Source organism: Osmia lignaria, chromosome 16, assembly GCF_051020975.1.
Source record: "Osmia lignaria lignaria isolate PbOS001 chromosome 16, iyOsmLign1, whole genome shotgun sequence".
Taxonomy (NCBI): Eukaryota; Metazoa; Arthropoda; class Insecta; order Hymenoptera; family Megachilidae; genus Osmia; species Osmia lignaria.
Genome location: NC_135047.1, coordinates 3,143,035 through 3,170,578, shown reverse-complemented (window position 1 = coordinate 3,170,578; position 27,544 = coordinate 3,143,035). Strand labels below are relative to the sequence as shown.

Sequence of the window (27,544 nt, the reverse complement as noted above, 5' to 3'; positions counted from 1 at the left end):
ATTTATTTAAAACGCACTTTATGTTCATCTAGCTTAAGGTAATGGATGTAATTGTATAGACGCAGCATTTTGTTTAAGGAATGTTAATACAGTACTCTGTAATTTTTTTCATGCTGTAATTAAAGTATTCTCATTAATCCCCATCTCCCTCCGTTTTATTTATCCCAACGTCTCATTTCGTGTCTGGTTATGGTAACGATAATAATATCATTTAAGAAAATAAACATATGTATTTACCTATATGTATCCATATTATACAGGGTGTAAAAGAAAATTGAAGTGAAATTTTACGAGAATTTGGTACTCGTACTTTGAATTCTCTGTATGTGTATTTGTAAAATAATAATAGAATTTTATTCGAGAAACGTTGTAAAAATACTTAAGATACGTCATTTTTTAATTCGGTATCATGTTTGTTTTATCTTTAATAGAAAGCATCTGTTCGTTAATAAATTTTCGGTCTCATAACGTTCGTTAGCGATGAATAAATTGCTGGTTCCATTTTTTAAATATATGTATACTAATATACGTATCTCGTGGTATAAGTAGAGCTTAAAATAAAGTTAAACGTAGCATTCGTTTTGATCTAAAAATACGACAGTGTTACGCGAAGTGTTCTTGTCTACGGATATATTCTCGTTCCCGCTCCGTGGCGATTATGTTTTTCAAATAAATTCTTCCGTCTCCGCCATCATCGACACCATGCAGGTGCAGCTGTGCCGATAGAAATAGACAAGGCTCACCAAATCATGTAACAATCAACGTCAACTTTCACGTAACAAACGAGTGATTCAACGTAGTGCTACCATTAACAAGGATCGTAATAAATTTTGCTGCTTCAGAAACAGACATCCGCTATTATTCATGTCGCGATTACATAATGAAATACTTGTTAGTTACCAGAATGTAATGCAAGGTCTTTCATTGACCTGAATTATTATTTGTCTTTCAAGTAGCAAAATTTAGTACATTAATTGTTACAGCTTTATTCGTGCTAATCACAAAATCATTCACAAGTGCATTCACTAAGGGGGTGGAAATTGATTTTGGGAGTGCAAAATTATAGCACTTTACGAAATTTTCATTAAAACTTTTGTAATATTTTCTTAAGTATTAGGATTGGATTAATTAGAAAATTGCTAATTATCACTAGGCAATAATGAATTTTATTATTTATTGAATTCCTAATAATTACACAAAACTTGGACTTAATCAAGATTCCGAAGCTCACCCTTTGTCAAAAAAAAAAAGACACACGGTACACTCGACAAAATGTCTAGAACACCAGGAACCGAAGAAGAATATTTGTAAGCGACCCAGGTAGCTTCAAGGGGGTTGTTTTCAATTTTCCAGGAGCAAGGTGACGAGGAAGCTCGAGCCGACGAAGCGTCGGACCGAGATGACGCTACCCTCGATCAGGCACCCTCCATTCATTCGTCCCTCGAGAGTAGCATGCCATCTTTGGCCGACGTTTCCCTGCAAACTGGTCAAAGTCTTCTAGAAAACGACGTCGTTGAGAAACCGCAGCAAGTGTCTAAACAGACATCCACGAATCAAATGCCGCCATCAACGGTGTGTCACTCGTTGACAACGCAGACGGTGGACACGATGCACCCTGACATTGAGAATCCCCAAACCCAGGAGACTATAAAGATCCTGAAGACCACAGAGGGTGATCACGACGTGATCGAAATAGCCACGAAGAATCTACCCTCTGCATCGGTCCAAGAAATCGTTCAAGATCGTCCTGACACCATTGCTGAAGACATCGTCGTCGACATGAAGTATCAGGATCCAACGAACAAGGACAACACTACTAGCGAATTGAACATCTTCCATGCTGTTCCGCAGTCTTTCGAAACGGTCCTGGTCGAACCGGACGACGTGACGACCGAGGTGGTAGTAGACGAAGACGGCTCGAAGAGAATCATCGTGAGGAAACTGAGACGAACCACGATGACTAGTAGACAAACCACTCAACAACACTTGTCATCCATGTCGACAGCGATCGGAGACGCTCCATCCATGGTGCACGCCTTCTCTGAAGCCACCATGAGGAACCAGCAGGTCACTGTCACCACCGCCAAACCAAACGGCACCATAGAAACGAGCACCAAACAGATTTACGGAGGAAGAGTGGCCACTGGAACACCGTTCAAAGACGTGAACGTAGAAGAATACGAATCAGCTCCGCAGTACACTCATGTAGTAACTCAAGGACAAATAAGAGACATCAGTCCGCAGCCTCTCGAAGAAGGTATCCTGATGGAGGGCGGTGAATGCCAGGCGAAGACGTCGAGTGTGCACGCAGTGGTGCAGCAAGTGACTAGAAGAGTGGTCAGGAAGACTAGAAGGATCATTCGAAAAGTGACCATCGTCGATGGTAAGGAGACTGCTACGGAGGAGATAATAGAGGAACCCGAAGAAGTTGAGATAGACGAGAAGAGTATTCCTCATATCAGCATCAATGTGATCAAACAGGAGGATCAACGACACCTTGGCGCTGAAGCACAGATCGAAGAAGAGAAGGAAGGTCGTCCTAAGATTGAGAAGATCAAAGATGAAGAAGATAAAATAGACAAAGATGGAGGATTGAAGGACGTCACTAGGGCTGACACTCCTATGCAAGGACCTTTCTTCGGCGCCTTCGCTAAGGACATGCATCCATGCGCGAATCAAGAAGTAGAAGAAGAAGAAATTTCCCCTGACACTGGAAAAGATGTCGAAGCCGAAAGGAAGGTTACAGATGTTATAGAAATTTCTGAAACAGAACAAGTTGAAGAAATACCACAGCAAGCTCCAATTGATAGCAAAGTTGTTGATGAGAATCTGAAGCCAGAATTACTTGAGAAGAAACCTGAAACAGTGGACAAGTACGAGCACGAGCAATTCCTGGCCGAGGTAACTGGTAAAAAATCTCTTCCAGTGAACAGTCAAGCGTTCATCGATGCTGAAGTATCCGCTGCTTTGCAGAGTCCCAGTCAAGAGATCAAGATCCAAGAGGTTTCTCAGGTAGCAGAAGAATCAGTCAGGTCTCTGATTGATTCCACGGTGTCCGAGGATGTACCGAGCATCGAGAAAGCGACCTGTAAGTCAGACGGTGCACCAGTAATCATCGAAACACCTGTTATGGAGGTAGAAGGTCGCACGGTAGACGTAGAAAAGCACCCTGGCACCGTAGATGCTTCCGTGCTTGAGGAACAGCCGAAGAAAGCACAAGTGCTATCCGAAGAAATACCAAAGACAGTTGAAATTTCAGGAGAACCTGAAGAGCCAGTCGAAACGAAGAAAGAAGAAACACGTCTCCTACCGATTAACGTGAAACAGCAAATAGTGAAGGACTCGTTCGTTCCTGAAATTGATTACGATTACGTTGACGAAGCTCTGAAGCCGGAATACAAACCCATCTTCCACAAGGTGGAAATATCTCTGGCTGTGAAGAAAGAGGGAGAAGAAGCGGAGCCTATGGTGTCTGTGAAGAGTCAAACTGAGCCACGACTCGCACCCTATGGTATGGTGAAGGAGGATGTAGACATCAGTCTCCCAGCAGACAAAGAAAGTACGTCTGTAATTCACGATAAGATCGTTCAGACGTCTCCACCTATGCCAGAACGACCCATTACCTTGGAAAAAGAGGTTGCTACATCGGACAAACCGGTGAACACTTCAGAGAAAGAAGTTGCTACATCGGACAAGTCGGTGATCACTTCAGAGAAAGAAGAAACAGATAAATCGATCATCACTTCGGAGAAGGATGAAACTTCGGACAAGTCAATCGTTGCCTCAGAAAAAGAAGAAGAATGTCAAGCGAAGCCCACAGAATCCGAAGAAGATACAATTACTACAAAAATCGAAGAAGAAATCGGTTCACCTATGAAATCAAGCACTTCCTTGATTTCAAACCTTGCCGATTCTATGGAGATTGATATCCCTCTGTCAGATTCCTCGAAACAGGTCAGCGAAGCTCCTCAACCGGACGTGACGAAGATGTTCGCATCGGGTGAGATGGATTTGTCATTGAAGGATGAAACTTCGGAAGGTGAAGATGGATACGAGGCAGACAGGACGATGGTGTCGACCACCACGCCGGATGATGAAAATATTACGAGGACGAAGAAGAAGAAGAAAAGGAAGCAGAGAGTGAGAAGTTCCAGGGAAGAAGAACCAACAGAATTTCCTAAGACCACTACCGACGAAGGAGAATTCACGGACGATGTGACACCGGTGGACAGCGAAGACGCCAAGGCGACGAAGAAGAAAAAGAAGAAAAGGAAGAGGGAGGAGGTTGATCCTAACAAGGATAAACCTTCGCGAACTCAAGAATTCACTGTCTCTGTAGCTACGTCTCCGAAACACGAAGAAGTATCAGAGATTTACGTACAAACATCGCCTCAATTAGAAGGAAGAAAAGTATCAGAGATCCCAGACATTCACAAACAAGTACAAACTTCGCCTCAAGCTCCTGAAGATGTTGAAGTACCCAAAGTCGAAGTTCACGCAGAGATGCAAACATCTCCGTTGCCTGGTCTAGATTTCAGCAGCCAAACGGTTCAAGAAGAAATCCACAAACAAGTACAGACCTCGCCTCAAATTCCTGAAGATATCCAAATACCCGAAGTTGAAGAAGTTCATACAGAAATGCAGACATCTCCGTTGCTGGGCTTAGACTTCAGCACCCAGACTGTTCAAGAATCGCCTGAAACGCATCATTCGGAGATGCAGACTTCTCCACTGCCTGGCTCAGACTTTGCTGTTCAAACCTTCACAGAAAAACCTACAATCGAAGAAACGAGTACACAAACGTTAGAAATACCTAGGAAAGAGGTTGAAGAGTACGCTGTTCAGACCAGTCCGATTGAAGATATTCATGTGACAGTTGTTTCGGCGGAAACTGAAGAGACCCAGGTGCAAACTGTACCTATGGATGTAGTTTCCATGGAGGCGCAGACGTCGCCAACAGCACCATCCATAGAAATGGAGACTCAGACTTTGGAGAAGACAGTGGTCGCTGTTGAACAGCAAACGACTCCTTCGCCAATTGAAGAGAAGGTTTCCACTTGCATTGCTGTTCAGACAGTGACTCCTGAACAGCCTGAGATCATCGAAACGGAGTCGCAAACCAGTAAACCTGTCACTCCAGAAATAACTACGTTGGACTTCAACGTTCAAGCAGATCTAGCTAAAGAGACACCGTTCGAGGTGATAGAAACCCAGACTACTCCCATGGAGAGTCCTCGACAGGCTGTTACTCAAGAAACGGAGTCGCAGACGATTTTACCCCAGCCAACTCAGGAAAACATGATGCAAACCAGCCCGATCAGTGTCTCCCCGATTGGAGTTGACATTTGTGAACTTTCTGCCCAAACCAGCCTCGAAGAAACGAAACAACTGATGGATGAACACTCGCAGACTATTCCTCCCGAGAAGATAGAAACGTTAGATAGCTCGGTACAAATAAAGACGAGCGAGTTAGTCCCCGGAGTAGAGGAGAGTATCCAGATCGTCCCTGAAACACGAGACGTTCAAACGAGTGTCGAAGAAGAGAAGCCGTCGTTCGCGACGATATCTCAGCAAACGAATGGAACGTTGCAAGATACGTTATTTAAGAATGATGCGCAAGGAGTACAAGCCACGGTGGACGTGGTGGACGCGTCGACGGATGCAATGACGCCTGTAAAATATATAGAAATTCCAGTAGCACCTGATGTACAAGTACAAGAAACAAAAGAAGAGTTAATGATGATAAGGAGCACGAAAGAGCAGCCGTCTTCCACAGACGAGTTTATAGAAACCGAACGATTGCAAGGACTATTGGAGCAAGATGAGCCAAAGTCCGAAGATAAGGAATTATCAGTCAGCGATGACACCACGAAACCTACTGACACCTCGCAGGACACCAGTATCAGCGAGGATTTGAACGCAGCCAAAGTGGACGATGGCAGCCTTGGAAGAAGACACAAGCGAAAGAGAAGACATAAGACCATGGAAATCAGCTCACCGAGTGAAAAGGACCTTGAGTCCATCTTTGGCCACCCCGTAGAGTCGAAAGATCTGTCGTTAAAGTTATCCTATTCAGACGTTGCTAAGAAGAATGTAGGCAAAGAGAAGTCTCCTCCTGGAGATACCCACTTGGAAAAAATTTCTGAATCAGAGGACGTTCCACAAAAAGAAGAAAACGAACCGATGGTTGTTAAGGATGCTCAAGATGTATGGACTCTGGGCACGGAGAAACCAGATTCGGAAGTTCAACAAGTACCAATGCACATGCCTTCACCTGAACCGATGGACACAACTGAAGAACCATTCTCACCTGCTGAGTCCGTCTTGCAGGTGGAAGATCGACCTAGGATTAAAACTTACGCGGACATTATCACTGAATCTTCCAAAAAGCTTGATCCGAAATACGAAGAAGTGGATCAAGCTTCGTGGGAGATGTCTCATCACCCAGTCCCACCGAAGAGTGCCAGTTCGAAGGCCTTCCTGCTAGCTGAAACGATGGAATACGACCCTCAGCTTCAGGTCACCCAAAGTAATCAAACTACCAAGGCGATTTCTGATCGAATGCAATGTCTTCGAAACGCCAAACAGCCTAGTCATCTGGGAAACATTCTCCATATCGCTCACTTAGACCAAGTAGCGAACGAGAAGTTAGCCGAAGAACGTGCTGCTGATGTGAGGAAAGAATTGTCTCGTCTGAAAGACGCTGCTCAAGAGAAAGATTCGATAGCTGCGGAAGAAACCCTGGTTGTCATCGTGGATACTATATCTACGTGGTTAGAGACGATCGAATACAGGATCTTCCTGAGCAAGGAGTGTCCCAGTGGACCATCCCACGAGGACAAGACTTACGTCGAACTGAAGGACGAAGTGGAGAACGTAGAGGAGAATATACACGAATTGAACGATATTTGGAAATTGGTGGAGACTAATTATCCAGAGAGCGATCGTGTCAATTTGCAGGAGTGTTTAGACGCTCTTATGCATCAAGTGAAGATGATCGAAGACGTAACTGCTGACAGCGAGAAGCATGTCACCAGCGAGCTTGCAAGGTGGGATGAATTTGTGAACGGAGTGCACAACATGTACAGGTAAGATTCGAATGGAATAAAATATAGAAAGTGTTTCCTTTTGTAGGCGTTAGTGGAAGGGGGAGAGGGTTTCGTCTCCCCGGACCCTTTTAGTTCGGGCCGGGGACCGCTAGGTGGCGGCGAGATGATCAGCGTTCTCGCTAGCGGTCGCCCGGCATGCAGTTCAAATATATAGAATTTCCGAATTGCGGTACGATAGGTGTCTGGGGCAGGGATCCCGAGACGAAACGCCTTTTTTCCCCTCTCCTACACTTTTTATTTTTTAATTAATCCATGTCTCGATTTCTCATTATCCACAGATGGATCGAGGAGCAACGCGAACAGCTGAACAACGTCGTCGAGCAAGAAGCATCAACCCAATGGAAGCTCCAGGAGCTGGATAAGCTCGAAAACATAAACCGTTGTCACATGTGGAAAACCGCGTCTCTTCTCACCACTTCACACGAATTACTCCGCGACTACCCAGGCAAACATATTCCGAAAGAAACCTACGCTGCTCACGAAATGACGAAAATGATCGAACACGACATTTCCATCGAACGCGAACGTCTCCTGCAGCTGTTGGCTCTTGCCGAGGAATACGAGCAGACTCTCAGAGAATTTGCTGAGATCACCGAGATCGCGGAGAACTTGTTGAACAGTCCTATATCGGTGATGAGTTTGGAACATCTTCAGGAAGAGATGCAGAAACATAGGAAGTTCTTTGTCAATCTCAATCACTGTCGAACGATTCTGGAGTCATTGGAGGGCAATTTGGACCCTGAAACGAGGACCAAGTATTCAGACCTTCACGAAGAACTGCATAGCAGAGCTACGTCTCTGTTGGATCAAGCTGCCTCCAGAGCGCAACAAATGGCTCTAGCTGCGTCCAGGTGGATGCTACTGGAACAAGGGATCAAAGAAGAAAGAGGGTGGCTCCAGGTTGCTCATCAACGGGTACCTGGCCTCCAAAATGTGAAGTCGTCTGATTACGATCAGTACATCTCTCTGTACCAAGTGAGTATTATTTTTTTTCAGCAAGTAATTTTTAAAAATTTCAGTAGATAAAATTATCAGTCATCTCTCAAAATGTAGATTGTATTTAAAGCTCATTCTGGAATGATAAAACATTCCATGACTTATGGACGGGAACGTAAATAATACATTAAAATTATTTTTAACTCGAGCAACATTGCAGCTAACATTTACATGATAATGTTGAACGTCAGTTTAACGGGTATCGGTTTTCGTCAACAAACGCGATTTATCGGTAACGTAAATTCTTTTTTTAGTCTCTGGAAACGGATGTGGCGAAGCATCACGCCAGGATCGTTCAGCTTCTGAACGTGGCTCGCAGTCTTAAGGAACTGGTGAACATCGAAGATCCTGAGGATCGTTACAGAGAAGCTTTGGATGTGATCGTGAAGCTTCAGATCGACGTGCAACGATCATTGGGAATATTATTGAAGTTTAAGGAGAAATGGATCCTTCATGAATCATTGAAGAATCGATTGAAAAACTGGATGACGAAGGTGGAGAAGGAGATGCGCGAACCTGAATATTATCTATCCGTGGATCATTTGCATGAATTTTGGGTAAGAATTTCTAAAAGGGTTATTAACACTTCGATACCAGCATCCTTTATTCTAATATAATTATAATCTGAAACAAATGTACAATTTGCAATTTTAAAATCTCCCTCAAATAATCTAAACTTCCTGACACGTATCGTTTATAATTTCATCAGGAATTGAAGGCGCAATACGAAGTCCACCAAAATATGAAACTAAAGGCACACGAAAGTTTCGTAGACGCCCTCAGAATAATCGATTGCCGGGACGATATATTGCAGAGAGATTTATACAGGCAATTTGAAGATGTTTGGTTCGATGTAACTGCCCATATCAAGTACATCGAAGAACAGTTGAAACAAAACATCTACCCTAAAGACATATCGCCCAGCGAAGAACTAAAACTCCTCGAGAGACGATTGAACGAGCTAAGAATGACCATGGATGGTTTCCATGGTGTCCTGAAGACCGAAGAAGAATTGGATCTCTACATCGAACGACTCGCTGTTCTGTTAAATGAAATATCGTCGATTCATTGCGGAATAAGTTCTCTAAAACTGCTTTCACTACCGGCGATCGAGAAAGCTGGTGTTTTGTTGTCATCGGCATGCAGGATCGAAGATCAGATCAGGCAGGAATTGAACGTTGCAAAGTTGCTGAGGGAAAGGCTTCAGGCTATTCATCGTGGTCTGAATCGTGTCAGAAAAGCTCATCAAGAGCAATCATCTATATTGGACCAATGCGAGGGAAGCGAACGACAGGGGAGCGACGTGGTCGCAACTGCTGTCGATCGTTGTCAAACGGTCGCTGATGAGCTGGCTCTCTTGTGGCAGGATATCATGGAACTCAGACAATTATTACACACTTTGCCAACTATCACGAAAGTCTCTATGTCGCCTATCAGCGTCGAAAGAGACATTTCGAACCTGCAGGATGCGCATACCGATCTCGAGGCTAGATGTTCTCGCTTGTTACCGTTGTTGAGGAACAGGCTTGCTCTGTGGAGGAGGTTCGAAAGGCAACTTGAAATGGTGCAGCAATCTGTTCAGGAGGCTGATTATATGATGGAGTTGCTGACGGTTCAAGAATCGGTTGATTACGACAGACTACTAAAAGCTACCGAACGGTTGGAGGTAAGTTTGAATGATTTTCATGTTTTATATATTTTCACTTTCATGTGTCGGAGAAAAGATAGTTATTAAGAAAAATAATTAATTTAATGGAATGGAAAGTAATAATTGAAAAATGAAACTTTCGTATCCTGAACAAGTGCAATTATATTTGACTGTAACAGCTAACGTGTTAATCAAGCAAGAATTCTTAATCAAACTAGAAGCATCCAAGATTTATTATTCAAACGGTTTTGTACTCGAACATTCCTTGAAACTCTTCGGAACCTGGAATGCGTTAAAACTTGCAGAAGTTTCAATGACTGTAATCTAGAGGTATCGAGCGCCCTGCTTTCACGTCCCCACGCTTTTACTCGTTCTAGTAAAGAAACTATGAAAAACTTGGTTGAAAAGCAACCAACACAGGAGCAATAAAGTTTAAACGTGTTTCGTGTTATTTCGAAGAGGAAATTTACTTTTGCGTGATCTAAAATAATATCAATATTCAGCACGAAACATATCGCGAATTAATGATAAAAATATTAATTTGAAAAAACTCCACGTTTCGCGCGTTAAATATCGTTACAGATTAAAAATACCATTTGCAAAAGTTCGATCGTCAAGTACTGCGAATTAATAATAGAAACGTTTAAACGACCAAACTTTGAAAAAAAAAGCATCAGAAATTACGAAGTAACGATTGATCGATTGATCGATGCTCTCACCGGAAGACGCACTTTCCTCTTCGATAACCTTCGCCACGTGCGAGAAAAGCGCGCCTCCGAGTGCGCATGCGCGATGGGATCTGGGATCGGTGTTATCGCGGGTCAGCTATCAGTGGCGCGAGTTCCGTCGTCGAGTACACGTCGGTCCCGCGTGCTTTTAAACGTTTCCTTTCGTTCCGTGACACAGTGACACTCGTATAAATCAATTTCGTAATTTTATTAACGTTCGAGTGCTTGTGAAATGAAGAATGAAGGATTGCGGTGACACGAGACATGTGAACGATCGACGAAACGTCAGTTCGCTAATAGGCAAGCATGTCTGCTCATCGACGCATCGAATCGGCTGATCGGAAGTAAACGTTAAATATTCATGCTCTCGATTTAGTAGTGAACCAAAGCTCAAGAACAATTTTAATCGTTTGCACTTTGGAACGAAACGTTTAATTATTGCGTTCGAATGTGTAGTACATTAATTTTCATGCTGGGGTTGAGAAAAGTTAAATTTAAACACGTGCATAGGATATTTTATTTTGTTTTATTATGAATTTTTTTTTTTTATTTAATCCTTTTTCAGATTTCCAAATTTAATTCTCTATATTATTATTTTTTAATTTAAATATCATTTGACTGGGAGTCGAAAATTTTAGAGAGCCACTGTACGTATGTACACAAAACCGAAACGGGGACGAAGAACATATATACAAACGTGCAAAACAGATGACTCGTTTTAGGAAGTTCGTAGGTAACAGCTGTGCTATGAATAGTCATTTTTAGTTTCGGTTTAGAGAATGCAGTATCTGGTGTAGATAAGCTCATCCCAAAAATATGACGGAATTACTAGTGTCTAAAGAGTGTGCGTTCTTTTTGTCATTAACATTAGAATACTAAAATTCTCTAAATTTAATCGTAATCAGCAAAAAGTCGAACAATTGAATTGTCCTTGAAGAAAGACAGATATCAAGTCATCGAGTATAATTCTTCATTTACATTTTACTTGAACGAATGATACGGTTTCGTGAAACTGCGAATTTTAACGTCGAATAAAATTTGCCGTAAAACTGTAACGTACCCAGTGTCATTCGTCAAAAATATTATTACAAATATGTTTTGACTGAAAAATGTGGAAATCTTTCATTTATTCAGATTTTATAATTCAGGAACGATCTATATGTAATCAATCAAAATTTATAATTAACGACTTTGCATATGTAACTTAATACGTATTAATGAATCAACCTATAACCGTCGATGATTCTTTTTTTATAACAGTAATAATGAATATTATCGCAGAATATTATCTAAATTTTGAGTTTCTGTAATATAATTCTGATTTTACCGAAACAGAGTCTTTTATCTTGAAAGGGTTTAAAATATTTTCAATTTATTTGCACGCGGATAAAAAGGAACTTGATTTACGTAACAGCCTGATACTTTCGTCGTGGGGTATCGAAATAAAGCGAAACAATACAAGTTATACCGCAGACGGGCGTTCGTTTCGCTAATCCACTTTGATGTAATTACACGGGATGACACAAACGAGCACGGCGACTGGACTTATGACGCAGTGATACGGTATGTAAACTATGCCCACGTGGATAAGCACGGGTTTACCTAAGGCTCGAAGGGACTTTTGACAATGTTTACGATCGACTTGCCAGACGTTCGTTTCCGATTACGATTTTGCGCACCGAATTTCTAGTCACGAATTTAGACATCGGAATTCGACGATAAACTCGCCCGCGTCTAATTGCGCATTTTTATGCTCCCTTTTGTTATTCCACGCCACGATCGTTTGTTATCCTCATATTCGAAGCGACTTTGTGAAATTTTGTTAAAAACATTTTTTATCTCAACGCGCGATCGTGAAATTATATACCATTGAAAATTTCTGAGATTCGTAAGGTAATTATAAATTTTTGTGACGGAGAAATTATAGTAATGTCGGAGACAGTTGAAGAATTTTAGGCAGAGTGATTGCACGAACGAAGCGGAAGCTACAGGCTGGCCGCAACTTCCTGTTTCGTTGCTTATCGCGATTCCTCGTCCACAATTCCGATCTGAATCCCGTTGCATTCGACTTCCGGCTCGTGAAAAATCCAACGATCGGCTTCGTTAAAATTGTCAACTGCATCTAAAATTAACCGCGAGTATCATTGCACTTTTAGAAACGATCTCATTTTATTCCTCAATCGAAATGAAATATTGTAAAATGAAGCGAAAGAAAAATTTCATGCATTTCTTTCTGGAACTTCAATTTTTTTCCTCAAAATTTGTACAAATTGAAGCGCGATCATAGGATGTCGTTCGAATCAAATCCCTCCGAGCGGACAGCCGCGTTACTCAAAGTATGCAAATGCCAGTTTCCCTTAAATACGAACTATAAATAATTTTGAGTCACGAGACCAGCACGTTTCGAAGCTCGCGCCTTGAATTCGGTCAGAGCGTGGTTGAACTAATTTTATGTCGTGTACTCGGGTTCGTTAACCTGCCTGAGAATTTTCCGGCGAAACTGCTAAGCGGAAATCAAATCACCGCCGACAACGTTCCTCGTCAGCGAAATTCGTGTTACTCTGGGAAACTTCCCTACTCGACTCGCTTTAACTGATATTTCAACTATTCACAGTTGCTCTAATTTTTGCTTAATTATGAATAGTCACGTTTCCTTAAAATAACGAAATAATCATTCCTACGATTATGAATCTCTTACTATACTTCAAACCTTTTCTTTTTTTTAAATAAAAATCAGATAATTGCTTGTGCCATCGCTTCTAATTATCCGCGTTGTAAATGTTCACTTAAAGATATGAGAATAGATAAAATGCTAATGCGAGTGTCTACGATGGAGAGAATTAGGAAACGTTTTCCAAAGGTCCGCTATTAACGACGATCGCAATTAACTAGAAGACTATCGAGCAAATAACGAGCCAATCGTTCAATCACTCGTTTCAACATAACAATAGAACAATGTCCGAGCTTTTTTCTCTTCGCCAATCCCTGTTGCACTTGCCGTTGCATAACGTTCGATTCCATATGATCACGGAATATACGTGAAACTAAATATCATGGACGGGTACGTCACAGATAATTTTAATCGTTGGTAATAAGCGCGAAACGCGTTCACAGTGTATTTTCCTTGCTCGGAATGTTTATCCGGTGTCGCAATCTTTTATACAATGAAATCACCGATCGTGGATTAACATTCGCTTGTAATATCCAGGTAGAAAACGTCGTAATCATAGAAAGAAACTAACGAAGAGTCAACGAGGAGACCGACCGTACAGAATCAATTAAAGTTTCATTGAACTCATCGGTTCAATAAAAGAACGCTCTCTACGTGAGTTCGTTTCGTTCGGTGTACGTACAGCGAAACGCGGATAAATAAGCTGATTAAGCGAACTTGATCGAACCCGTTTAATTGATACGCGTATCAGACTTAACGAACAAACAACGAGAGAAAGTGATAATCCCTAGTTTAGTCGCGGTGACCAATTTTCTGAGGAGAATCAGCTGTTAACGAGATTACTTAACGCATTCTACGGTAGGGCTCTATTAACCCTTTGCCCTAAGAAAATTATTTTCAAGACAATTAAGGTGTTTGCACTTACAAGGGAACAAAAATAGCATATTAAAAATATACTATTTTTTAATATATTATTAAAACAAATGAATTTTGTGCAAATCAACTTATTTAAAAAAACTAATTTCATCAATTTACACAATTACTCTATCTGCAGTAATTTCCAAGATATTCATCAAACAAAATATGTTTTGCATCCCCAACTTTGAGGGTAATTTTCACCCCTTTAACATGGACGATGACCGATGTAAAAGAACATGTATCAAATATTTTTACGAGAACTACATAAGTTTCATCAAAATCGTCGATTGACACTTCGGTACGTTACCCTGTTTGTCTTTCGTACGATACGAATCGTGTTGGATTGGAGTCAGGAAACGTAGGAGATAAGAAAGACCCGTTTTACGAAGGGGTACGTAATACCAGAAATGGTTTCATTCGTTTTAGGGTCTCAGCGGTGATTTGGGAGCCCGAGAAGTTCTCATTGGCGAATTGCGCGAAGCTGCCGAACCTCTGCGGGAGGGTTGCGCTGCAGAGGTCCGCGAGAAGGTCGAAGCGGCGGTAAATGAGGCCGTGCAAGCCTGGGAGGACACCAGGGCCGAATTAGATGCACGTTGCACCAAGTATCAGCACGCGTGCAGATTGTGGGAACAGTACAAAGACTCGAGCGCCGCGGTGAAGGCCTGGGTGGACACCCAGATGGACACCGTCGCCAACCTACCGCCCGAAGAAGCCGTCAAACAGATCAAGGTATGTCCTTTCAATTTAATATATCTCCATTTTTATTTTGTCGAATGAAAAATCATCGCAGTAGCGGTCAATTTGTCAACGCTCGAATACTTAACTCGAGGAGTTACTAAATTTGTTTATCGAGAAAAAAGAAAGAAAGGAATAAAAAGAGCGTAGGCGCGATGAAAGCGGAATGTTTTTACAAGTTTATATTTAACCTTTGAATCATTGGATATAACATAATGGATACTTTGTTTTCGGGAGCATCTTTATCGCTGTAGAAATGAGGTAACATTAGTTTTCTTTTGAAACTCAACGGTTCAGATTATTCTGACGGTGAGTCATATTTATGGTAGTCGCACGATGTAAACTCACTAAACAAACTTAGTAAATTACCTGAATGTCCAGTTAAGCGATTGAATATAAAGAAATCTTACGGTATTCTTCATTTAAATATTTGCTAAATCATTTCCAAGAGGACGAGGTCTAAGTACATATTATCGTTCCTCTGGTTAATGAAAAATAATTTTCTGTGAGTTTGAAAGGCCGGGTATCGATCATCGTTATCAGGCGTGAAACGTGACATAATATTCATTATCAAACTATACAGTCACTTCTGTGCACTTTACCAAACAAGACAAGCTGTCTATCGATCTCCGATAAGCCACGAATTTTGTGCTTTTGGAGTTATCAGTTCACTGTTGATATTAAAAAAATCTCTTCTTCGAGGCTTTCAGATTTTTCTGAATCTGATCATACCGCAATAATTTTTGCCAAGCCTGTCATTCAATTTCTCGATTTAAAATAATAATTAGAGAAAACGTAAATCCGTAACTCCGTCTACCCCACCCACGAAAACATTCAGTCAGGGAGGTATAGAGGTTGAAAAGGCGTCCCTTGAATGGAAGTAGTGTCATCGTCCCCACCACGAGTACTGGGTGCAGCGATATAGAAACGATTCACCCTACGCAAGTGCGAGAAAACGTGTCTGCGAGGGTAGGTCGTTGAAATACAGGGCAACAGAGTCTCTCTCCCCACTTTGTTAGGGTATGCGCATCGATCCCCGGAGACGGCAGTCTGGTCCAGAGCGTCGGGACGCTTGTTACTCCGACGGGGGCCGGTCTTCTTCGTTATCGTCCACGTTTTTTCTCTCGACAAGCTTGCATCGTAAACACGTTCTGAATCATATACGAATTTGGCCGGCTGACGAATTAACGCGTGCTCGTCCCGTCGGCTTCCGGTTCATCGAAAATTCAAAGCATGCGCTCGTACGCGTCGCGACGACACGTGCCCGATCATTTTCTTCGTTCCATGGAACGAACACGCGTTGACTTGCTGTGAAAAAAATAGGAACGGTGACCTAAATTCAGATAACATGTGCACACCCGAGGAGATAAAGGTACGATCGAAGAAGGATGTCAACGAGTGGACAGTGAAAGGGCGTTCTTTTCTTCGTGGAATTCACTGAAGATATCTCGGTTCTAATCTTTATTTTTTCATTCTGATGAAGTTTCTTTTTTTTTTTTTTTGTTCTTTCTAATCTTTTTGGATGTGTTGTGCTTTCGACCACGAGTGGGATGCGGGGTCGGAAAGTCTCCCTGGGGATACATTGTCCGCTCCCCTTTTTTTTCCTTTCTATCGATATCGTGGTCGAAACGCAGATTCTGCGTTAGAATACATGCATGCGTGGTGCAGCCAGTTGAAATGGAATTCTTTGTGCATGCTATTCTACGTTAATCTAGCAAATTGTGATTTGATCGTTTCAGTAATTTCCTATTTATATTGAAGTGACATTCTCTCATTTATATTGGAATAGTTCGAAAGAACCTGTCATTTTTTTATTTTTTACAAATAATTTGGTTGAATAATTGGAAGCTTATCTAACAGAAAAAAATTCAATAATTATTTGAAATAAAATTGCTCCAAATTGATATTTGAACACGCGTTTGGTTCAAAAATGACTGGAGCTCCGAACGAATTGCATCCACTTGACGCGTGTGTCATTCATACTCGTCCCGCTTTTTTTCCACGATTCTCCTTCTCTTTTTCATTCATTCATCCGTACCATTCATTTATGCACTTGTCATTCATTCGCACACGTACGCGGTCGCTTTCTATGACGGATGAAGCTCGAATTCAGAAAACGTTGGGGCGACCCAACCGATGGCTCCCGAGATCCTATCCCCTTTTCTTTTTTCAAGATATAACAGAAATTTATATTTAGCACACGCTCGATCCCGCTATCTTTAGCGCGTAGTTAACAGGTTTCTGAAATCTTAAAGTGTCCACGAGAACCGTGATAATAGAGTGGAACGAGACTAACTCTTAATCATGGTTGTTTCGCAAACAAGTGACTCGAAGTGACAAGATAAAAAGTACGCATAATATCGTTCCTTAACACTTTCGTTTCTCGTGAATGCAATGAAAATTAATTTATTCTTTGTAATGTACAAACTGTACAAGATTTTTTTCCCAACTAAATTTTTCACCTTTCTGAATATTCTGCTTCAACCCTTTGGCGGTGGATCACTAAAATTTATCATTTACAATTTTAATTTGTTTTTTAAAAATATTAGAAATCTTTCCTAATTTTATTCTATTCCACCATTCGAGGGTTAAAACCGCCCTAATTCTACCTAAGAAGGGTAGAAAAATTACCATATGTATGACGGATGATTAATAATTGTAAAAAAAAGACGAAGGCAGTGATTTATAAATTACGGTTTATCTCGAAATTTTCTACAGATTTGCGAAGAGACGATGGCGGAACACAAGGAAAGGTTGGCGGAGCTTCGTGGCCTGGTGGCGCAAATTGCATCGGACGTCGGTTTGGATGCAAGTGGGCCATTGCACTGCGAAGTAGAGGCCCTTGGACAACGTCTCGAAGACATCCGAGAGACATTATCGTCTCTCGCAGATGCCGCGGACGCTCGTGCCCTTAACCAGGAGCTAGCACGTGGCGATTTATGTCAGACTAAAAATTTCTTGGACTCCATCCAACAGGCAAGTGTATAATTATGTAATTTTTATTTCCGCGGCTTTCATTCTTCTCTATATTAGAGATAATTTCTAATTTCACCTTTTGCATTCTTCCGTTATAATTAAACAAGGTCGTTGCATATTCTTCAAAATTCATTCGATGAAACTTCGAGTTTTCCCGGTAGCTAGGTTTCATAAATATTTCAACCGCGTGATAGAAATGTCGATGAAAAACGTGTTGACACGTGTGCTTAACGCCGGTACAGTTAGCACCGCGCCGTGTTTATTTCAATTAGCCCCAGTCGCTACTCGAAACATAACTACTCTTCCTCAACCGAGGTCGTTGTTCGATACAACAGAGAATCGAAGCTCCATCGAAATCGATTCGTTTCTCTCTGCGATCGAATGTGTCAGGGTAAGCGAATCAACTTCCATCTATAATTACGAGCGATTAATTTAAAGTCAACGAATCGCGTAAAATGGGAATCGTCGCGACGTCGGGAATACCGCAAGACGTGTTATGTACCAAGAAACGAGGGTTCTAAAGTAGGCAGTTTCATACGCGTTGAAGAACAGCATATGCTGTCTTCGTGTTCTCTTATTCTGGCCTTCGCGAATTCGTCTGGAGTCATGGGATGCCTTTGATCGCTCGTACCACCTCCTGCATTCCATCTTTCTTTAGACTACTCAGACTATTCAACGCTTAGAAACGAAAACTGGTAAAATTTGATGATTTATTTGTACGGATTTAAATGAATTATTATAATTAGATGTGCGAGTCCATTTGACTCTTAATTGGATTAAGGGTTAACGCAGTTGTCTCCCGATTTTCTTAGCTCTTCGGGTACATAGGTATAATTATACGTGTCCATCAGTTTCCGGCGTGGCTATTGGTGCTTGGCACAAGCTCAATCATTACCTCGCACGCGCGTTTATATTTTAATCGCGTTAGTTCCGAAACAATTTGTTGTGTCAAGGCCGAAGGGCTTGAAAACCGGGGCTGGCAATTGCATCAGTCACGAAATCCGCAACAGCTGAATATCCGGCCGTGCACCCGCGCCACTCTTGCCAAAACTTTCGACTACCCTGGAACACCTTCGATTGCAAGCACCTTGTTTCCGATCGAAATCCACGATGATTCGTCGAGGTGTCGATTGAAAATCCCCCTCAAGGACGCGGTTATCGCGAATGTACGAAAAGTCGATACTCGGCGAAAGGGATGCAATCGAGTACACTCGAGATAAAGACTTTCCCCGGTAATTTTGCATCTTTTCGTATTTGAAATTGAAATATTCTCAGATTTCTCAATTCTAAAGAATATTAATATTAATTAGGCAAGGTTGCAAGTGGAAAGCTTGAACTGGGAAATGCAACAATTTTAATATTAAAATATTATTTATTTAGGAAACCTAGATCGTGTCTTACAATATAATTTTTCTAATATTTTCTCTTCAGAGCCTCGCCGCAGCGAACGAAGACGAGTCGAAGGAGCAGCTGAAGCTCCTGAGGAATCACCTCCTCGCCCTCACCTGTACAGAACCCCAGCTGCAATCAATCAAGGAGCGCAGCTTGGAGGTGTCCTCGCAGGAACCATCGGTGGTAGAGGTTCTTCAACTATGGCAGAAGGTCTTCAGGGAAACCTTTCAACAGTATCATCGTCTGTCCACTCGTCTAGTCAAAACTCAGGACAGCGTGACCGCCCTTAAACTCTGGCAAGAGTACCTATCCCACGTGCAAGACTTCCTGTCCAACGACGTTCCCGCCGACTACAACGGTTTGTCGGAGCACAGAAATCTCTGCGAGGTTCATCAGAACCTACTGACTGATCAACAGAATCTCATCCTCACCGTTCGTTCGGAGGAGGGCGGTAACCTGTCCACCACCGAACAATTCAACATCCTGACGAATCTGCACAACGAAACGTTGTCGAAAATCATGGAGAGACACGCGGCTGTTCGCGATAGGCTGACAGCATGGGACAGGTACAAAATTGATCAAAGTAAACTGCTCGGTTGGTTGAAGGAGATCGAGAGAGAACGAAGCCAACTTCATCTTCGGTTCATTCATCTAAGGAGGCTCGACAAGATCCTCCAAAGGATACAAGCGTTATTGGATAAGATACCGGAAGGCGAGGCTCAGTTGAAATCCCTTCAAGAGCAACAGGATATCCTGTTGATCAATTGCGACGGGGCATTGGCTGCGTCCATCCGCATGGAACACGCAGCTGATTCCCAAAGGATAGCGAATCTCAGCGCAGGTTTGGAGACTTGGAGAGATTTCATTCAGAAGATACAGAAACTCCACGCTGAATACGAAGAACAGACGAGAAATATCAGCGCTACGTTCGAGGAGATTAGTCAAACGTTAAGCACAGCTTTCCACGCGAAGGCTGCCAATGTTTCGAGGACCAGCGAACAGCTGGAGTCCGTTCGGCAACTCCAGAACAGGCTGTCCAACATGAGCACCGATTTAGAAACTCTCGGTGTTATCACGGAACAGTTGAGAGAGTGTCTGAGTCCTTCGGACGTAAAGTCCTTGAACCATCAACGAGCACTTCTATGCCAACAGCACGGAGACCTTGAACACCAGGCTGCGTTATTAGCGTGCAGATTAGACGAACGTTGCAGCCTCTACGATCGTTGGGTGGATAAATCGAGAAAATTGTACGTATCGATCGTTAATATTATGTCGAATATTCAGAAACACGATTCCACGTGGAAATCTAAAGACGCTCAGAAGAGACTGGTGTGCGAGTTGCAAGCAGAGATCGCTTTGCAACAGAGAGACTTATTATGGGTGCAGAGTACCGGGCAAGATCTGCTCGAAGTTGCTGACGAGAAGGAGAAAGAAAGGATTCAACGATTCCTCGATCGCGTGAACGAGAAGTGGGATCGTTTGACAGCCATGAGCAAAGCAAGAGCGATTAAATTAGAAAATTTCATCAGAACCATGGAAACGTTGGAGAGGAGGTTGAACGAGATGTTGAGTATGGTGGCAGGCATCGAAATGGCTCAGCGATCGAAAACCCCGGTGACCGATCAGAGTCGTATCGATAGAAAGTTTCAGGACCTGCAACATTACAGCAGCATCATCGATGCTGAGAGTGCCAACGTTAGTGAAGTGTTAAATCTCGCGGAGATATTCTTAAAGGACAGCTCGAATTACGTGTTCGAGTCAGACACCAGCGACATTTCAAGGGACATGTGTGATTTAGAGAAAAGATGGGATAAGATCTGTATAGAGGTGACAGGATCCGAAGGTTACTTTAAGTCATGGGTTCGCAAGGCTCTTGAGAAACTAGAGAAGATTACAATAGAACACGAAGACTGGCTCAGAGAGACGGATAGCGTTCTGTCCGAGTTGGAGAACAATCTCGATGAACTTTCCAAAGAGGAAACCGATAAGGCCATCGAGAAGGCTAAGAGGATACTCGAGGATGTCGAAGGACACGAGTCGGTGATTGAATTAATTAAATGGAATGTTCATAAGTTGGTAACGTATTTAGAGATAGATAATCTGAAATCCGTTATCAGCGGAACTTACCAGCTTATCGATAAGTGGGACACGTTGAAACCTAGAGTGAATAACGTTCTATCGGTGCTTCAGCGAGGTCAAAAGAATTATCGCGACTTTATTACGGTACACGGTGCCGCGGTCGTCGGTTTGACGCAAGTTGACGTTAGATTGACGAGGACTCAACACCTCGCCACCCCTGAGCAAAAAGCGTCTGCTCAATTAAGATTGCAACAGTTGAACGAGATCGAGGAAGAGTTGAGGACTCTGAACGTTACGCTTCAAAGGGCCGACGAATTAGCGTTGAAAGTTATGCAAGAATGTCATCCGGACGAGGTGGCGAACATTCAGGAGCTGGTGGACGAGTACCAGTTACTATGGACTGATATCAAGGAGAGAGTGGCATCTCTGAGGGCAGAAATCGAAGGGCAGGAGAAGAAGGAAGTTGACGAAGCTGTACAGGTGGAAACTTTGAAATTCGAGCAAGATTCTGCTGTACAGGTGGACACTTTGCCTAGGTTACTGAGAATGACTTCCAGTGACGCTTATCTGATGGAACTGGAAGCTGCCTTGGTTGAATGCAACGATGCTTTGGATACGTTGGAAGTAGCAGTTACCCCGGATCCGGTTGCCGGACCCGGGTTAAATGCTAGTGCTAAGCATATAGTAAGTTTGACATAATTTGACGACATTTGGCGTTAATGTCATCACAGCATCGCTAAAATCTATTGTTCTATCTTTCAGAGTAAATTGATCGGAAGCTGCCAGTCATCGATCGAACTGGCTCGTCATCTGCACAGCTTGCTCGTCGAAGACGGGAAATTGAGCCCTCAGGTTGCCAAAGTTGACGAAGTGACCGCATTGACCAACAGATACGAGAATCTTTTAATACTGGCAAGAACGCGTGAACAACAAATTAGGGAACTTAGGTAAAATTATAATTGATTATTTAAGACGTTTGAATAATATTTCCTACCCAGTCAACGTTAAACAACTTTTTCATGTACAGATCGCCTATGAGTGACGTTTACACCTCTCCCTGTGATCAGTGAGTGTTCCCCTTTCGCACTAACAATTTCTCATTAACAGTCATTAACGTACTCCGTTCATTTGGTGTCTGCTTTTCTCCTCTCGCCAACCCACTTAGATAATATTTGTTAGATAACATTTCTTTTGTGTAGCTATTGTTTCGTTTCAGCAATTGATTTTCAACTTATCGTTGCATCACTCGTCTTGGCCCATCCTATATAAGTGAATATTCAAACTAAAATTTTACTTTCTTCATTGCAGTGATAATGGAAGATTGACCTGTCCCCTGTGTTCCCATCGCAATTGGGCCCAACTGGAAAACGATCTTTGGAGATTAGAAAAATGGTTAGAATTCGCTGAAGGTACTCAAAGCGAGCAACATTCACCACCGAGCAGTATAGAACAGCTGGAGGATGTGATTCAAGACCACCGTGAATTTCTACTCGATCTCGACTGCCATAAGAGCATCCTCGTCGGTTTGAATACAGTGGGTGCTCATTTAGCCGACCATACCGAAGAATTGTGTCGAGCCAGCCAGCTCAGAGACAGACTGACCATCGCGAACACGAGATGGGACAAAGTGTGCTCGTTGGCTGCACGTTGGCAGGAACAGCTTCAAGTTTCTCTTATGTCGAACCAACAATTCCATCGTATCATAGAAGAGTTGCTTTCTTGGTTGGAGAAGACGGAAATGAGTATAAGAGTCAGCGAACCGGTTGATTTGACCAAATCGCCTGAAATCATGACCGCCAAATATAATAAATTCAGGTATGTTCGGTGACTTAAGAATTTTTAACTTTCTACGTATTTTCAAAATTTTTTCAAATTTCCAGATAATTTTCCTTTGAAACCTCTCTAATTCTAGCCCAGAATTGTATGAGAATAATGAAGAATAATGAAGATTTTTCTTGTTCAGGGAATTGAGAAGTGACTTAGAGCGATGCGAACCTCGTGTTTTGTCGCTTCAAGAGGCGGCAAATCAATTACTGGACGAGAAAGGCGAAACCAGAGCACGTCTGCAGGAACTTCGACTCAGGTTGCAGTCGCTTCGACGACTCACAGGGATATACGCTTTAAAATTAGGGGCAGCATTAGGGATGGACCCTAGAGAGGTTGGACTTGCTGCCACCACTTCTTCTCTTGCTTCCCTTTCTCAAGACGTAAGCTACATTCTATCCTATCTCTTCCATAGATTTGAAAAGACGTGAAAATAAACATTCCCTATGGTGCTGAAGAATAGTTTTAAAGAAAATATTTGCAAGGAACGTCAGTGCTCTGCGGATGGTTCTCCCTTGGTAAATGTTTCATAGTAGATTTACGCACTTACGTCGTAGGATCACGTTAACCGGTATTTAACATACACCAGGCATGGATTATAATAAAAATTCAACGAAAATCATACATGAAATGTTGGAGATAAATTATGATCTATATTAGTTGATTTTCCCAATTTCTATGATTTAGAGAAAAATTTTCTTTCTCATTGGAATTTTATTGTTCCATGCTTTTTATTATCAGTAGCATTCACACGCACAGTACCTTATTGTTTGTGTTTTCTCTTTTACTGTATTGTAGCTGCTCGACGAAGCTGCCTCTGGATCCGCTCAACCCCACGACGCATCTAGCACAGAGTATGTTCATTATCTGTTTTGTTTTTCACTTGAATAGAATTTTTATATATAATATTAAACAACAATCAAAATCGATTCTTATTTATTATATTTAAAATAGTAGACCTAATTGATAAACCAGACCCAATTTACATTTGATATTTTCTATCTTGCTTATAAGATCCTCTTTCAGTTTTAAGAGAAAAAATTCCAGGAATCTCGAGTTTCAACTGAGAATTTTGGTATCTGCATTTATCTGAAATAAGTTGAACAATCTCCAAATAAAAGTTTATTTATGATAATCGTATAGTATCGTGTGTTTCAGTGGTGACGATGGCCAACGAACGGTATTGTCTCGAGGATACCGTTTCCTGGGCCGTGTTTTGAGGGTCTCGTTGCCGATCCAAGCCCTGATGTTGTTGGTACTTGGGATCACCTCCTTGGTACCATCCACCGAAGAAGACTACAGTTGCATGCTGTCGAACAATCTCGCCAGAAGTTTCACACCGATGCTACTCTATACGAACGGACCTCCGCCGATTTAACATTAAAACGGCACAATACGAAACGCATCGACTTAGCTAGTCCTCGAAGAACGTTCAATCGAAATATTCAGAAAAATCGCGGCAAACGGAAACGAAATTTACGTAGCTATTTAGCTAGTCTCTCGTACAATGACGTACCATTTCCACCGTGCTATAGATGAAGAGGACACTCATGGATCTCCGTGGCTCACGAAAGTCATCGAGACAATTACACGTGTGATATAACGTTTGTAGTCGTGTAGAATAAAACACGTTAAGGACCAAGAAACAAACGGTTCCGTTTCGCTTATTTACAATTGTGATCTTCGTTCGATATTTGCGAATTTGTCATTGTGCAATATCTTCGACAAGATTTCCGAAGATAATGTAAGAGTATGTACGACCTCTACGAACGATTTAACACGGTTATCGACGAATTTGTTCCGGTTTCGATCAGTTAACCACATCCGACATTCCATGTAACATTATCGCGTTTCTATTTATACAAACACACTGTTGATATCGTTCCTTTCATTAATTTTCCACCTTTTTCGTTTTTCTTTTCTTTTTTCCCTTTGATTATTATCTGTACAGAGAACGAGTGATCGAGAGAAAGAGAAAAAACGAGAAAGGTTTAATGTCACATGGAATGGGCGAAAAAGTGTTAACGATTAAATTATTAATTAACGAATCGCTTACGTGCACACACAGATTAACTACGAAACTTGTATGAAAAAAAAAGAGATTAAACGATATATATATATACATACATACATATATTATATACTTTCAACGAGTTTCGCGTTTTTACGGTTAGTACGTGACGAAAGATTAATATAATCTTGTTCCGACTTTATTTTTTATACGTTGCGTTTATAAATTGAGAATGAAGGAATAGAGAGAAGCGGTTACTTAAAAAGAGAATAATTAAGAACGTAAACGTCCACTGACCGATTTCTTCAGCGTGTTCGCTAAATCGCGCTGGTCATTGGTGCTAATTCGATGGGATAGAAAGAAACACAATAATACATTATATTGGTATCTAATATATTATAGAATTGAATTTCGAACTCTGTACGGTTACTTAAGGATGGATGAATGAAAAAGTTAAAAAAAAAAAAAAAAAGAAAAAGACAAGTATCGCATAATAATAAACGAAGTTACCCGTTGCTGGAAGATGATGTTTTAAGAGAACGATCATTATACAGGATACGCACAAATGGATCACGAATTCTATTCGAGGTACAAAATAAGAGAACCGATTGTATTTAAAAGTGGCCCCGCTAGAATTTCGCTTCCTAATTTAAATGGTATCTTGCTTGCTACGCGATCGAGCTTTGTTATGTATTTTTATAAAGACAGAGCTTTCCGAAGACGGTGTACATCTGTCGATGTAATATAATTACAATAAATTGAGACCTATATAATTATTTGTCTGTTTTTATAGAGCGGAGTGGAAGAATCACGAAACGGTGGAGAAGTCAATCATGACGCAGGTTTAAGGATTATCGCCTCAAATTAAAAACTGAAAATTTTCAAACGAAAGGATTTCATATTCCAGAAATGATATTAAAAGAAATTTTATGCAGTTTAGAGAATTGAGAGAACACTTGAAGAATCATTGCAAACATCAATTAACATCAATTAGGATTCAGACGGGTCGAAAACACCTCAGATTTCGAAGAAAATCAGCAATTATTAACTCTCTCATTTGTCAGGATCATAAACACAAAATGAACATTTCAGAAGTGAAACTAACATTACGTTAATTAGTAAGAGACTCCAGAAATAGATACGAGAATTGAAAACATTAACAACAGTTTTAATCATCGCATTTACTTCCTTTGAATATTACCAATATTTATAATAAACAATTGTTAATACTTTGATTATCACCTGGAATTACCTGGTGTTGTCATTAAGATTCATATCTAAGTAGAAAATTAAACACTCGTGTATTTACGTGTACTAATTTGAATGAACTTTAGTCATAGCATCGAGCACAAAATAATGGAGATATTTTGCAGAATGCAGTTATTGTGATTATAATTAACACTTATGGCAACAAATATGAAAACCTAACAAAGTGTTGACTAAAAATAGTGAGGCAACCAGAATGCACTGATAATGTAAATTAGTAAATTAAAAGCTGACTCTTTGGAATTGCATGACAATGTCTTTAATATGTTATTTTAAACTCGACAATTTTCATTATTCCAATTAACACTTCTCGTTAATTTCCCACGAGGTTAATTATACTTTGCACCAAAGACTCGTTTATACAAATACTAAAAACAACGTTTCGCAATCTTAATATTTCATATTTCTATTTTGAAACAATGCCTAAAGCACCATTTGAATCCTGTCTAAGATATATTTTTCTTTCAAACAGTGATGGAAAATTTTCCAAGGTAAAGTCATCGATGATTCCAAGAATTCGCAACAGAACGACGATCAGACTTCCCAATGTTATGTTTGTAGAATAATACAATTGCAAGCTAAAGATTTCGTTTAATCGTATTCTATTAAAAAGCTGCTAGACACACATATGTGGCTGGCTAATTAAATGCTTAATTAAATACTATTATTATCTCTACACGTATCGCTCTCCGGTTAAGCCTTTGATTTCAGAGGTGTCTATATATTTATCATTTGCCAGAATATCTTTCAAAACGATGTTAAATAAAATTAATTTTAGGGATGCAAAGGGATGAGGAGGTAAGCATTGAAGAGTGCATCAAAAATGCATCAAAAGTGCATCGACGAAAAATAGACTTCCAAATTTTCAAAAAAATAATATAAAATTTTAAAAATGCAAGTGCAGATGAATTTAAAATTAAAAGAAAGTCAGCAAAGAACCGATTTCCCTATCTGAGGGTTAAAATTAGAATTTAGAAAACTTCTGACTTTTTGCAGAAAGCTTTCATCAGTAATAACAGCTTCGAACGTTTTAATTAATTTCTACTATAATTTCATGTTTCCTTAATTGACTCACCAGGAAAATAACATTGATCCACGTGTTTACGTCTGAACGAAATAGAACCTCCCATATGTGCATCCAGGATCAAATCAAATGAATTCTATTTAACAGCTGCATGCAAGGTGCAGCCT

General features: G+C 41.1%; 1 protein-coding gene across 2 annotated transcripts; it reads left to right on the top strand.

Annotated features, from left to right (window-relative positions):
* The first annotated feature begins 28 nt into the window (after nt 1-28).
* Nucleotides 29-25,570, top strand: LOC143306162 (muscle-specific protein 300 kDa-like). 2 transcript variants are annotated; one of them, XM_076692954.1, is made up of 14 exons: nt 29-708; nt 1,354-7,088; nt 7,388-8,084; nt 8,360-8,662; nt 8,815-9,771; nt 14,497-14,799; nt 17,524-17,781; nt 19,213-21,936; nt 22,015-22,199; nt 22,280-22,318; nt 22,561-23,067; nt 23,216-23,459; nt 23,875-23,930; nt 24,220-25,570. In XM_076692954.1, exons 1-14 carry the CDS (start codon nt 703-705, stop codon nt 24,452-24,454), a joined length of 12,249 nt encoding a protein of 4,082 aa, XP_076549069.1. In that variant the 5' UTR covers nt 29-702; the 3' UTR covers nt 24,455-25,570. The 2 variants fall into 2 exon arrangements, with proteins under 2 accessions (XP_076549069.1, XP_076549070.1); XM_076692955.1 differs by having other exon boundaries at nt 29-751.
* The last annotated feature ends 1,974 nt before the right edge of the window (nt 25,571-27,544 follow it).